At 52.6% G+C, this 14,986-nt stretch overlaps 1 protein-coding gene across 2 annotated transcripts in view; it reads right to left on the bottom strand.

Annotated features, from left to right (window-relative positions):
- The window catches only part of IKBKB (inhibitor of nuclear factor kappa B kinase subunit beta), a 49,907-nt gene that overhangs the window by 21,108 nt on the left and 13,813 nt on the right, over positions 1-14,986 (bottom strand). For both annotated transcript variants that reach the window (XM_057696551.1, XM_057696550.1), the window contains exons 3-6: positions 14,220-14,314; positions 13,316-13,433; positions 10,959-11,028; positions 316-404 (exon numbers count right to left, since the gene is read on the bottom strand). In XM_057696551.1, the coding sequence (XP_057552534.1) occupies positions 316-404; positions 10,959-11,028; positions 13,316-13,433; positions 14,220-14,314 (372 nt within the window). The remainder of the gene's footprint in view (positions 1-315; positions 405-10,958; positions 11,029-13,315; positions 13,434-14,219; positions 14,315-14,986) is intronic.

The raw sequence follows: 14,986 nt of genomic DNA, 5'->3' as shown, positions 1-14,986 counted from the left end.
AAACAGAAAGTCCCTTTCCAAGAAGTGCGCGTCCCAAAGGCTGGGGGTGGTGGTTGGAAGACAAACATTATTTTTCCTATCAGATTCCTGCAAATGAGATGACTAACAATGTGGTCCATTCAGACTTGACTCAATCTGCGAGAACTTCTCACTGAATTTTGTTTCAAATCAAAACGCATTCCCAGAGAATCAAAAGCAAATATGCGAGCAAAGAAATGCAAACATAAGCAAACACGCACAGCAGGTTCCTCCCCTCCCAGGCCCCCCCCACCCCCCACCCCTCCCCCCACAACCGGCCCCCGGCGCGGCACTCACTCTCTGCTCCCCCTGCTGCAGGACGATGTTTTCTGGCTTTAGATCCCGGTGGATGATTCTGTTTTCGTGAAGGTATCTAAGCGCAGAGGCTGACAGGGTGGAGAGGGGAGTGAGTTTTCGTTAAGCCCAGACCATGCTTTCCACTCGGAATCAACTACCCAGTAAAAGATGATGACCACGTGCCCCGGACGACACACACCCGACTCGGTGCAGGGGATCGAGGCGGAGGGACGGGGCCCAGAGACACCCCTCAGGGAAAGGGACGGGGACTCAGCTATGTGAGCAGAACGTGGACCAGCGCCAGAATCTGCCTCATTCACGCAAAGAACTCTGAGCCTTCCACCCACGAGGTCACCAGCTTCCAACTGGAGCAGCGGTTCTCAAACTACACTGCCCGGACCGGCAGCATCCGGACTCGCAGGCAGGACGAAACCCCGGAGCCCCACCTCAGATGGAGGGAATCAGAAACCCGGGGGCGACCCGCAGCCTGTGTTTTGCCAAGCCCTCCAGGTGATGCTGATAAAATCTGAAAAGGGAAACTTCTTTGGTCTAGAGGCTTGAAAAATCTAAATTCTGCAGGGCGGGTAAGGGAGAAAGGCCCCTCGGGGCAGAGAGCACTGGGTCATCTGAGGTACAGTCCGCAGGGCAGAGCCGGCTCACAGAAAGAAGCGGGGGCACTGGAAGGAGAGAGTGGGGCCACCTTCCATACATCTGAGAATCCTACGTGGGTTTGTTATGCATCCTGTTCTCTGCCGGGTTCTGAGGGATGTAAAATAAGGGAGGACGTGTGCCCAGCTCTCAAGGGCTCAGCATCTAGCTGGCAAGGAAGGAGCCTGCAAGACCTGCTGGCAAAGTCACTTGATGCCACAGCTTCTGCCATGAAGAGCGGACACAACAATGTGGCCCCGGACTGCCAAGGCTAAGGCTCCAAGCAGGACAGGAGTTTTACCCCTAAGAGAGGTTTAATCACTTTAACGGAAGCCCTAACAACCTGTACCAGAAAAGAAAAAAATGAAGAAGTATTGGAAAGAGAGAAAATTATCTTTATTTGGAAATGATCTGACTATATGCCTGGAAGACTCAACAGACTAAAAACTGGGAAAAATTTAGTAAGTTGTCCAGAAGCAGAACAAGTATATCCAGATCAATAGCTTTTCTCCCTGTTGTAGATCCAGTCGAAGGAAAAAGGAGAGAAAATCCCATTCACATTAGCAACAAAAATTCTAAAACACCATGGGATAAATTTAGCAAAAAAAACGTAGTGTCATGTGAGGAAAACTATATGGCATAAAGAAAAGCAATACAAATAACATAAAGAGGTTTTAAAAGCTTATAGCAACTACAGAAAAGATTATGGAGGTTCCTTAAAAAACTAAAAATAGAATTACCATATGATCCAGCAATCCCACTCCTGGGCATATATCCAGAAAAGACAAAAACTCTAATTCAAAAAGATACACGCACTCCCGTGTTTATAGCAGCACTATTCACAATAGCCAAGACATGAAAGCAACCTAAGCATTCACTGACAGATGAATGGATGAAGAAGATGTGGTGTAGTGTATATATACAACGGAATATTACTCAGCCATTAAAAAGAATGAAAAATGCCATCTGCGGCCACATGGACGGACCCAAAGATTATCATAGTAAGTGAAATAAGTCAGACAGAGAAAGATAACTATCATATGATATCACTTATATGTGGAATCTAAAAACTTATTTACAAAACAGAAACAGACTCACAGACATGGAAAACAAACTTACGGTTACCAAAGGGGAAAGATAGGGGAGGGATAAATTAGCAGGCTGGAATTAATAGATACACACTACTATATATAAAAGAGATAAAAAACAAGGACCTACTATATAGCACATGGAACTATATTCAATATTTTGTAATAAGCTATAATGGGAAAGACTGAAAAAGAATATATATATATGCATGTATATACTACTGAATCACTTTGCTATACACTTGAAATGCTGTATATCAACTGTATTTCAATTTGAAAGAAAGAAAGAAAGAAAGAAAGAAAGAAAGAAAGAAAGAAAGGAAGGAAGGAAGAAAGGAAGGAAGAAAGGAAGAAAGAAAAAGGTTTATGGCAAAAGATGCTACACACAAAGAAGAACAAAAAAAGGGAAAAAAACATCTGCAACACATATGCCAAAAAGCATACACCTAGTAGATAAAAGCTCCTATAAATCAATAAAAAAGCAACTCAGGTGTTAGGGTAGCAAGAAAACTTTTGTTTTTCCTTTTTTGAAATGCTGTTTTTCAAAATCATAATGTTATGTTACTTTTCTAATGAATAAAGATCGCTTTTTACTTTAAATGAACATAAAAAAACAAAGAGGTGAATTAGATAGGTGGTTCCCAGGTTTTTAAGTTCAGACCAGTAGAATTAAGAATAAAAACTGAGGATGGGTCCAAGAGAAGATTACTGTACTTTTATTTTGCCAGGTTAAGTACATCTAAAAATAATAACTATTATCTACGATCAACGTAATTTAGTACTTAATAGTTCAAATAAAGGAAAGACCATCTTAACACACACACAAAGAAAGCAACCCAGTAGAAACAACGGGCGAAGAACACGTGAAGGGGTAACTTACACAGGAGTAGAAATGAAACGCAAACCGCAAACAATTATGCAGTTATGCAAAAGGTTGCTCAAGCTTACTGGCTTGTCCACAAAGTGCAAATTAAAGTAACAATCAAATGCCTTTTCACCTCTTCAACCAGCAGGAATTTTAGATGAGAGAGAAAAGACACTCCCTACATTGCCGCAAGGAGTAATAACTGACGTGCAATTGGGGGAAAGAAACATGGCAAAAGCTATTAAATTTTAAGACACACATATCATATGACCCTTCATTTCCGCCTCTGGTAATCCAGCTTACAAAATCAAAAGCACCATCACATACAAATATGGATGTGGATTGCACCGTGTGGAGTGAAATTAGAAACCAACGGAAAGTCATCAACCAGGGAATGGCTGCACAAATTATGGGAGATTCACAGCATAAGAGGCAATTATTAAAAATTATTTGGGTTTATGTCACCTGACTCAGAGGGATGTCAATGATGTAATGGTATGAACCTTATTTTAATTAGGACAAAAAAAAAGGTAAAAAGCAAAATCGATCACAACACTAAGGTTTACAAACGGTCCTCGGCCAGGGCACAGCATGGAGTGGGCAAGAGAGAAGCCCTCCACAGAAACTAAGGGATCAGACTTCATGCTGAATGTTCCCTGAAAACACAGGAGAAAGTCTAACTGAGAGTTAAACACCTAACCTACATTGCCTTGGGGGTGTTTCATTCACATATTAAGTCAAATTGCAAAACCACTCCTTAAATCTGCCCTTTTAAACCCAGTCTTTGACCATAGAGTTTCAACATTTCACACTTGTTCCCTCTTTTTCTTTTCTTTCATAACTGGGTACAGCAGACTGGCTTAGGTCTAACGAACGTCTAAATGAAGCAACACACTCGCTGCTTTCAAAGTATGCCCCCCAAGTCCCACCAACCGTGTTCTTGATTGAGGTAACATTTTTTTTTTTTTTTTGATGTTACTACTTTCACATTATCTCATTCACTCTTTTTTTAAAAGCGCTTTAAAAGACCAATGCCTCTTACCAGCACTTTTGTTTTTATTTTCCTAATTTTTATTAAAGAGTCAAAGCAAGGCGTAATAACAAGTTCTAATAATCGCACAGACACGACCCTGCACACAGGGGTGCTGTCACTGTGGCATGCCACGAGTGACTGGCGGGGCGCACCGCCGAGGGGAGACTGGGCGTGCCTGCTCAGTGACTGAGTCACAAAGGCCCGTCTGGGTATGTGACACGAGTGTCAGGGTGTAATACAGAAAGGCGAGGGTCGGTGTGCTCAAGAGCAGGGTATATGAACGCTGAAACTCACTGCAGGCTTCCTAGGTGGCGCAGTGGTTAAGAATCCACCTGCCAATCCAGGGGACACAGGTTCAATCCCTACTCCAGGAAGATCCCACATGCTGCGGAGCAACTAAGCACGTGCGCCACAACTATGGAGCCCATGTGCCGCAACTACTGAATGAAGCCCACGCGCTTAGAGCCCGTGCTCCGCAACAAGAGAAGCCACTGCAGTGAGGAGCCCGCGCATCACAATGAAGAGTAGCCCCCACTTGCTGCAACTAGAGAAAGCCTGCGCACAGCAACGAAGACCCAATACAGCCAATAACTAACTAACTAACTAAATACATAAGAAACTGACTGTATTTTGAGCAAGCAGAAGTACGCAGACTCAGGCAAGGCCTTCGAAACTAGATGTGAACCTCTCAGAGCTGGTGACACGGAACAGGAGCAGGGGAGGTGTCCCAAGGAGCCCACAGGGAGGGAGTTCAGGTCAGGCAGAGAGCACCACTCTTGACGCCACCATGACTGACAGCTGCCACCAGGTCTTCAGGGAGGATGGAGGGCGAACTGGTGGCCAAGCCAGAGAGCACTATTAGCAGCTGTCTATTCTTATGCTTGAACAACTGTGCGTAACAAACATGAGTCCTCCTTTCGGGGTAGTCGTTCATCCTCAAATGCTTTTTCATCAACTTAACAAAGGCTGGAATTAAAAAATCCTACAGGTATTGTTATACACGGTTTGTTGGATTGAGTGAAACGGTCAAAACCTTGACGGGCAGGAGCTCCTGGACTGCGCCCCTTACAGGATCAGCCCTTAAAAGGCTTAGTTCAGTCTAACGGTGCCTCGTTTTACACAACGGTACCTCAGGAGCAGTGTCGGGAATCGGAACTGCCTCAAGCCAAGGGAACCTAATTTGATTTAACTGGATGGAACATGAGAATTTGAGAACAAAAATACCTTTGCATCTGAAAGTTTCTTAAAAATCGAAGCCCCTAACAATAGAGGTACTGCACACGTGTGAAAATGGAAGAGTGCACCACAAAGCCTAAGCCTGCAGGTTAATTTCTCACGTTTCAATGATCGAAAACCGTTGCCAAGCAGTGCTCCGTGGGAACTTCCACACCACGCGGCGGCGGCCTTCCTAGGACAGACGGGGGGGAACCTGGTCCGGCATCGGCCCCCGCCTGCTGTCCTCGTCAGGAACAGCACCCAGGTCCGGACCCCAGCTTTCCCTCAGCTCGAGAGGGAGACACGAACATATACCTGGAGACTGTGACATCCCTGGAGTTCTTACCGAAGAGCCAGAATCCCAAACCACACTCCACAAACGAGGCCTGGACAGGACCAGCTAGACTCCCGTGTCGAGAAGCGGCTGTGTAAGGCTTGTGTCCACGAAGCCTCCTGACCACGCCCTGAGCCGAAAGGGATTGCTAAGCTCTCTTGAGAATACTGTTGCTTGGGATACCGTCAGTGACTGAGTCACAAAGGCCCCTCTGAGTATGTGACACGAGTGTCAGGGTGTAACACAGGAAGGCGAGGGTCGGTGTGGGGAAGAAATGGAAAGATAAATGGAAAGATAAATGGACCAGAGAGCTGACACACAGATTAGGAGAGAAAAAAAAGACAGTTATCAGTCGGTGGTTTAAGTCACCAATGAGGGAGAAGGGCAAGAGGACGTTCGTTCCCTTGATAAACCTGGCTGTGTGTCTACTATGTGCCAGTCGCTGGGGTGTCCCTGGGCTTTCCAAGCTAAACAGGCTGGAAGGCCAAGTGCGGACGTGTGGAGAAAGATTCAGCCTAGCTAATGGGTTTCTTGGCTAAAAGAGCGCCTGTGACTCACCAGCAAGGTAGCAAGGCAGTCACACCAAGTGCTGAGAGAAGACTGCAAAATCACTAGTTCACTCAGCCATCCTCAGAAAGCATCTTCTATGTGCAACATGTTATTGCAAATGTGCCGCTGAATTGAACCATTTTCTTCACGTACTGTGTGGACAGTCTGGTCAACGGGTCCCAAACCCAGCAGTCCGTCCTTACTGTCAACGACAGGCAGAGGTCACATAGCGAGAGCAGGGAAACCGAGTCCCGAGTGGAGGAGGCCACGAGGGCAGAAGAAGCCCGAGGAGACACACTGTGCTCTCCGGGCCAGGTCGAAAGGGCAGGGTCGTGGGGAGGGACCGGGGCAGCGGTCTGAAAAGGAGCTTGTGGGCAAAGGCTGGCAGGGGGACCGAAAAGCGGGTTTTGAAGTTGGCTAGAGTGGATCAGGAGAGACGGGAGGCTGCGAGGTTTGGCCTTGATCTAGTCATGGACTGTGACGAAAGTGTCCTTTCAGAAGCTTGAAAGATGGGTTAGTAAAATGGGAATAATGAGGCCAGGTAAGCGGTGAGCTGCGACACTGTATCAGCAGAGGCCGTGGGAACAGAAGGGGAAAGTCGGACGTATGGCATGAAGGAAAGGATGCAGACACACTAAAGGGGAGGGTGTGGAGCAGGAAGGAGGCAGATTCTAATAAGGGACGAGATTCAAAGTCGGCGCCTGTGTCTGGGTAACTGGCAGAAAGATGGGGCCAGTGACACTAGGAAGAGGACGTCAGGAAGGCATCGGGTTTAAGGAAGATGTCTAGGAAGTGACTTGGGAGAAATATCGTATAGATGTGGATGTGGAGCTGAGGGTGGAGGTCAGGGATGAACATACAGGCTCTGGAAGACATCTGGTGGATAAAGATGTCGTGATGATGGCCTGGCACAGAGAATACTGGAAGCACTGGGTGGTCAGCCAGGTGTAGAAAGGGACACACAGGCTGCAGCAGGAATAGACAGCCAGCCAGCATCAAGACAAGGTTCCGGGCAGAGATGATGCATGAGGACGGCGGGACGCAGGCAGGCTGGGGCAGTGCGGCAGACGTCAAAGACGTTCCAGGCAGCCTTTCTGAAAATCAGAACCTGAACAATGAAAATGCAATATTCAGAGTTAGAAGGGCAGGCCCAGAAAGTCACTTGGTTTTCCAGAAAGGAAAGGCCCTCGTCAGAGGCGACAGAGCTGGGGAGGCGGCAAAGCCAGGGCGGAGAGCAGCTGTCTTCTCTTTTATTCTGATTATATTCATTAATCTGGTTATTTACGCTTTTCCACATACTTTATATACAAATATGAATTTCTGAGATCATGCAGTCATCTCTTCTTATAATCAGCAGGGCAGTCAGAACGTAAGTATTCAACAGAACAAGCAAGAAAACCCGCAACTAAAGAAACACGAAGCCGAGAGCCTAGTGCTCTGATGTCCTAGAGCCCCATGTTCCCTGTGGAACTGTCCCCACCCTGTAAGGTGGACGCCTGTTAGCAGCAGCTCTAACAGGGACAGAGGCGGTGACTCAGAGAATGGAGCACAGCCAAAATGGGGCACGGGGGCCCTGAAGGCTCGGAGGACAGGATGGTCGGTCACCACAGCACCCCGGCCACCTGGAGAATCAAGATGGGGGCAGCTCTAAGATCTGGTAAGGCCGCAGTGATTGCTTACTGTCCTGCCCGGCTGGCCTGGGAGCGGGCAGGTCCCCGCCCTTCCGGCAGCAGAGACCTGGGCCTCCAGAGCACACAGGAGTTTGCTGTCAGCTGGCAGAGGGAAACACGTGGCAACGTTTTCCAAAGGGTAATGAGCCACACTGTTTATTAGAATCCACTGAGATACAGCTTCCTGGAGCTATTTTAGGGTCACGTTATGTGGAAGACAGATTACTTCCAGCTGCCTCTGCCACCTGTCCCCAGACCGCTTACCAGCATAAGAGCAATGTTCTAACAGGCCTGTCCATCCTGGTACAGGAAACGGGCTCACCCGTGTGCTTGCCGGGCGACTACTGGCCCGCTCACGCGTGTTCCACAAGATCTTCTCGGGCAACGTAGAGCTCAGTGTAAAAATCCTGCCTACGTCTGCTCTGAGTGGGCATCTGGGAGGCCAGTGGCACCGAGGAGGTTAAAGGTAAGTAGGTGGCACCCAGAGGAGGAGGTCGTGAATCCAGCAGGCAAGGGCGGGGCTCTGCCCTTATCTGAAGCCAACCTGGCAGGGACCAGCAGGGCAGCTCCACAAAGGGGACGTGGGGCCAGCCCTCGGGACAAACTGGAACAAAACAGGCTCAGGAAACGTTCCAGAATACAAAGGAGTTATGTTAGATGAGCTCCCAGAAAACCTTTTGAACTCGGGCTCCGTGACGACACCCACACAAAAGAAATAAACTTCACGAATCTTGTTCACAAAGCAGAAACGGCACTGAAAGTACAAGCTTGTCAGCAACCTGCACCGCAGCCTCCAAATCAGGGCATCCAGGAGGCGGCCACGTCCGGGGAGGGACGTCTCAGAAGACAGCCACCTGCCTGGCGCACTGGATCCCAGCCTTGGGTCACAACCCAAATGAGGGCGACGGAGGTTTGCCAAAAGGGATGCTATGAACCCAGAGCCGGGGGGGGAAGGATGGGAGGCAGGGGTGAGCATGGCTCACTGCACGTCAACGCGGGGAGCACAGTGTGTGCTGGGGTTCCAAGTCCCGCCTCAGTCCACCCTCCTAGTGGTCCCCACGTGGCGAGTCCCGTCTCCACCTCACAGCAAATAACGCTGCTGCCCTTAAGAATTAAGTGACGTGCCTAAGGTCACGCTGCCAACAGGTGGAAGAGCTGGTATTAGACCTGGGAGTGTTCATTTAATTATAACGTGGACAGCCGTTCTTTCAGATAAAAAATAGGTCCTGATTCTAATTTCCTTTGGGACTGATTTCATTCTTTAACAAATATTCATAGAGCAGCTGCCATGTGAGGTACTACCTACCGTTCCAGATGCCGGAGACACAGCAGTGACTAAGGCTTCACGAATTTAAGTCTAGTTGACCAGTACTTCAAAGCCTGATGATTTCCAACTTGGGGCCACAAAGAGGAAAGACAGGGCATCAGTGGCCTAAAGGCCTTTGATGTCCATCCACCGACAGGAGAGCGGAACCACAGAGGCACCTGTCTTCACTATTGTGATTCACGCGTTACTTACACACGGGCACCTTGAACACGTGATACGAAAGCTATGACACGTGCCCACACCAAGGAACACGTGACCAGCAGAGGCTCTGTGAATATCACTATAGTCACTAGAGGAAGTAAAAGACTGCATGAGGAAGCAGACAGTTTTGTGTGTGTGAGCCAATAATTTAAAGACTTTCTTAATAATGATTTCCTGGATACACAAAATACTCTAAGGAGTGAAAGCACAACACCTGAGGGAGTAACGTACCAAAAAAATGACCTGAAGCTCTAACCAGAGAGAAACAAAGTTGCCCATAAAGAGGAGAGAAGATTCCCCAACCTTCTAACCTGCCTTCACACCCAACAGAGAATAAACCCAGCATGTGGCCACTGGGGCAAAAGACAGGTCGATGTGTAAGCGCAGCGTGGGTGGGCCAGCGGTGGGGCAAGGTGTCAAGGGAAGAGGTGGCATCTCGGCCTAAGGACTGGACTCTCTACGGGCGCCTAGAGAGGGCGCCTCCCGTACACCCACAAGAGGGACGCAGTCTGGCCGGTGACGGACGCCCACTCTGGTCACATAAAATCGGTGCGATGTTTCCACGCGGCGCACCTGAAACTCACACGTGTTATATGCCTATTAAACCTCAACAGAGCTGGGAAGACTCCCAATACTGGTGCCAGGTCAACTGCCCTCCCTGTGAACTGCATGCACAGGACAGAGACGCTGGCTGGAGAGGGAGATGGAATTTTCTACGTCCAACTGCTTGGATCCTAACCTTAAGTGTGCTGTCACTCAGTTCCCCTCACTTCCTTCTTGCCCAGAGCGAGGAGGAGGCACCCCGCATCAGCAAGGCCAGAGCTGCGGGGACTAGAGGTCCCCCTACCTTCCCAGGCCAAGCGTCAGCCAACACAGCTTTACAGAGGCTGCGAGACGGTAAAAACTGGAGAACTCAGGTGACGGGTGTGTGGGTTTCGCTGCACTACTCTTCTGACTTTCCTATATGCTTGCTATTTCCCTAAAGAGAAAGTCTGAACACACAAAAAGGAAAAACAAAAATACAGCTTCAAAGAGGTTGTGGTTGGTGAGGCATGAAAATGATGTTATCCCCTCAATCTGGGGGCAAACGCTCAGTGATGAACTCTGGATGCCTCTATACTTTACATCCTTGCATCATCAAGCCTGGAGATTCACCCAAAAAAAGCAGATGCTAGGGTCAGGGAGATGGCATCTGACCTCTGCAGGCTGAGGTTAGGGTCCCGCTGCCCAGGCCAGCCGGGCCACCAGCCAGGCCTTCTCGAAGGGCTGTCGACGCCCTCCTTGGAGGACACCAAGGTCACCTAAGGGTTAAACGAGGACAGGTTTTCCTATGCCTGCAGCCAGCAAAAGAGGTGCCAGGGCGGAAGTGGAAAAATTCGTTGCCAAAGGATGAAATTCACTCAGAGGACAACCTACTCCATCGCTGGCTGTTCTGGGAAAGTAGGGAGTGGAGCTTTTTAATGGGAAAGGAAATCTGTTATTCTGTATACATCATCACTCACTTCATGACTTAGTCCGGAAGGAAGGGAAACCTATTCGAGCTCAGCGCCTGCCTGACTAGGCCCTACGGACCCCCCCACGCCCCAGTCCCCCAACACCCTCGGCCCCCGCCAACCCCACCTCCGTAGAGACCGGAGGACCGGTCATCTCCCCTCCGCGCCCCGGGGGCCTCGCCCCGGAGGGCACGGCCTGACTTCCGGGGCTGGGACTTACCGATGTCGCTCAGCAAGGTGAGGATGGCTCCTTCCCGCAGGCCGCAGCAGTTCTCAAACTGGTTCAGGTACTGCGGGGAAGGGGAAAGAGGCGTCAGGGGTGCAGCCACCAGCCACCAAGGCGTCCACGGGGGCCCTTCACCAGCCGAGGCCATCGGGGCACTCCCTGGGCAGACAGGCAGCCGGGGGAGCAGGTCTGGAGAGGCCCTGGAAGCACTCACGTGGTAGCCCTGACCCTGACCCTGACCCTGAGTCATTCTCAGAGTCTTACGGGGACTGCAGTCCTGGGGGAAGCAGGCCACCTGAGCTCAGCCACAGTGGATCCACCGCTCCCGAGAGCTGACAGGACCCACTGAGCACCTCCCTCCAGCCCCTTCCCCGACGTGGCCTTGCCATGGAGGTGGGGGAGGATGACAGCAGGAACCAGGCAGTGAGCACTTACGATGTGCCCAGCACGGTGGGCTCAGGGAAGCCTTACCTGCCCTGTCTCACTCCATCCTTCCCCACCCCCACCTGTGAGGTCCGTGTGGGCCGCATTCCCATTTCACAAGTAAGGAAGCTGGACCAGAGGGGTCCAGCCATCTGCCTGGCCCCAGTGCAACTGGGGGCAGAGCTGCCACATGACGCGCATCCACCTGAGGCTGGTGCCCAAACACTCAGTCCCTGTGCCCTCCTGGCCCTGGCAGCCTCCTGAGGGGCTTCTCTGCTGCTGGAAGCCAGCGTCCGCTTCAGAAAGTAACTTCCCAATGGGGGTGCACGCTCATTAACTCACACCCACAGGCACACACGTCCGCGAGCCGTTCCCTGTGCCAGGCGCACACAAGGCACTCCTTTAATCAGCTCTGGCTCTGACATTCGCTCGTGTGTCAAAGCCCATTTCCCCAGACCAGGAGTGCGGATTGTGAACTTTCTGGAGGAGGGAAAGACCAGAGGGCCACCTCATTTGGAGAACAAAGAGGACAGACTCCGGGCACCAGGGCAGCAGTGCCCTCCTCCCACGTCCCCGGTGACGGTGCGGACCTAGGCCCCGTGGGGTACAATGCTTCCTGCCTCCCCCGCGCCCCCCTGCACCTCGTGCCAGGTCAATCAGTTTGTATCAGTTTATTCCCTGGGCACTGGCTCCCTGCTGCCTACGGATGACGTCTGGAGTCCTGTCTCCGTAAGCTGGTTGCCTCCCATTTACCTCCCACGCTGTCCTCTCAGGACCGTCCACGCAACTACAATGACACGGCTTTATCTCTCTAAATAGCTGCAGTTTACAGTAATCACATGGCTGTCAAAGGTTAGGAAAATAAAGAGCAAAATGGAAGCGCTGTCAAGCTCCCCATTTCTCATCGGTTATCAGTCCCGGCCTGTGTGTCGTGCCAGGGACCATGTTCACATCCTGCCAGTGACACCCCAGGATGTGCCCACCTCCCGGGGCAGGACAGCCACCACCCAGGCACACCAGCCCTCATGGAAAGTTTCCTCTGGAGAGGGAAGGTGGAGGGGCCAGAAGAGCAACGGGAAAGCATGTGATGCTGGGCCTGATGCTGGGCCTGGGAAACTGCCGAGTACGGATGGAAGACCCGCCTGGCTACCCCCGGCCCTGCCAGCATCGCCAACCTTCTCCCAGAGTGAGAGATGAGGGGCATGTGGGCAAAGAGGCCTCCTCTTTTCAATACAAAACCAACTTCTGCCCAGAGCCTTCACGGTCCGCGTGCTCCGGGCACTCCTGCCTTCACAGACGGAGGGAGGCCTGCGGCTGGGACCCCGGGGCCGTGACACAGGCTCGGCCGCTGCAGCTGTGAGGCCTGGCCACCCACCCGGCCCCTCTGGGCTGCGCGGCCCACCCTTCACACAGGATCCCATTGGCTCCACCCACGTCACAGGCTGCTGCAAATCACACGAGGCCACACGTAAAAGCAGGTCGTGACCCTGAGCCAGAGATCGCCGGGGAGGGGGACATACAGCAGTCCCCGAGACCCACCCGGCAGCAGGCGTCCTGGTAGAGAGACGTGGTGGGCACGGCGGGGAGGAAGGGAGCACGGCCCAGGAGCTGAGTCAGTGGCGGCTCTCGGGCCCCAGCCCAGCCTGCCAGGGCTGAGCCAGCGCTTCCTGCCCTGCGCCCTGACCCTGGGCGGCCACACCTGGGAGAAGCCCTGCTAACTGGGGCAGTGGCCACACGGACGCTGAGGTGGCCCTGGCCTGCCGAGGGAGCAAGGTCTGTTTTGGAGTCTGTCCAGCCTCTCCCTGTCCTCGGACCTGGTGGTTTTCCTCGTCCCTTCCGTGACAGAGCACAGGGCGCACGGCAAGGCCCTCCCTGACCTCCGTGCACCCAGAAACCCCGAGCCCCCAGCCCGGTCCCCGAAGACTCACCTTGCGCAGGTCCCCTCCCTGGCAGTACTCCATGGCCAGCAGGGGCAGGTCGTTGGGAGCCAGGCTCTGCATGCCCTCGGGGACGTCCCGGGCGGCCACCACGTTGGGGTGGTTCAGCCTAGGAGGGAAGGGCGCTGGTGAGGGAGGCGCCAGGCCCCGGTTCCACCCCAGCCCCCCACAGCCTGGAGGGTGAGCAGGGGGGAGAGGGCGGGGCTGACCACCCACCCAGGGCCCGGGCAGCCCCGGCTCTGAGAGGGGCCCTCGGAGGCCGGTTCTCCTTACAGGGCCCCAAAGCAAGCCCTCCCTGTACTTCCAACCTGCTCTAACGCAGAAAAGGGAGAGGGACTTCCGATCTCACACCACTGGCGGGGTGGGTGGGTGGGTATATCTGTGTGTGCGGTATAAGGTAGGCGTGTGCGCACACGCACAAGCAAGGTGACGCCTCCCCCTTTCCCGAGGTCCAGCAGGGAGCCCGTTGGAGGTCCTGACCCAGCTGCGAGTTTCCCTGCACCCCTTCCTGGCTGGGAGGGCACTCCCCCTCCCTGCCCACCCTGCCCCCACCCTGGAGGAACAGATACCAGCAACAGGTTCACAGCAGGGGAGACGCACATACCGGCTTGGATTTTTGCCGACAAAGGAAAATTCACTGTGATGGCTATTTTAAGTAATTTAATATAACAAAGAAAACCCACCAAGAGCCCTTGGCAGGGCTCCGTGGTGGCTGTAACGGGCCGGGACAGTCTGGCTGGTGTCCTGATGGAGGGGCTGGGATTTAGGACTCTTCTCCAGAGAGAGCAGGGACTGCTGCTCCAGATCCCGGAGCTCAGCTGGCTCCTTCCAGCGCCATTTCAGTGTCCCCGCCCCGCACCTCCACCCCTGGACGGCAGGCGCACCAGGCCCTCACCTCCTCATGATCTGAATCTCCAGGCACCAGCGCTCCCGGTTCCGGGGACTCAGCTCCTGCCGGCACTGCTTGATAGCAATCTGCTCGCCCGTTTCCTGCAGCGGATGCGTCCGGGAGGATCAGAGAAAGCCGAGGGTCAAATCCCAAGTTGTCTCCCTAGCACCCAGAGCACGGACCGCAGTCACCTCCAGGCTCCCGAGGTCCGCACGGGTGCCCACTTGAACAGACGTCCCCAAGTCACCTCCAGCCCGTCACACTGGTCCCCACCAGCCCCACCTTCCAGCCGGCCCCCTCCCCTCATCTCTATCCATCCTGAGTCCGCACAGAGGCCTTGCTCCATCCCCACCTCCTCCAATCACTGCCACCCCAGAGAGTTCTCAATCCTCTTCTCATTCCTCAAACCCCAGTGCTGCTGGACTTGACCTCTGACCCATGCAGAGGGACTTACCTGCACGTCAACCTAACAGCTAATGCCCTGGCTTCAGGTTTCACGTTTCTCCCTCTGAGGGGTTTCTCTCTCCAGGGAGAATGCAAGCCTGGTATAGGAGATGGAACACAGGCTGATTCAAACCCTAACGCGGCCGTTTACCAGCTCTGTGACCGGGGGCAGACCACGGGGTCTGGCTCAGTGTCTTCATCTGTAAAATGGGAACATGAACACCCACCTTTCAGGGCTGTCACAGGGCTGAGCTCTTAGGAGCATCCAGCCCTTAGGGGTGTTCAGTAACACTCCTGGGGGCAGAACCATGTCACGTGGGCACCTCTGG

Source organism: Hippopotamus amphibius, chromosome 10 (genome assembly GCF_030028045.1).
Source record: "Hippopotamus amphibius kiboko isolate mHipAmp2 chromosome 10, mHipAmp2.hap2, whole genome shotgun sequence".
NCBI classification, from domain to species: Eukaryota; Metazoa; Chordata; class Mammalia; order Artiodactyla; family Hippopotamidae; genus Hippopotamus; species Hippopotamus amphibius.
This window is presented reverse-complemented; position numbering and strand designations above follow the sequence as displayed.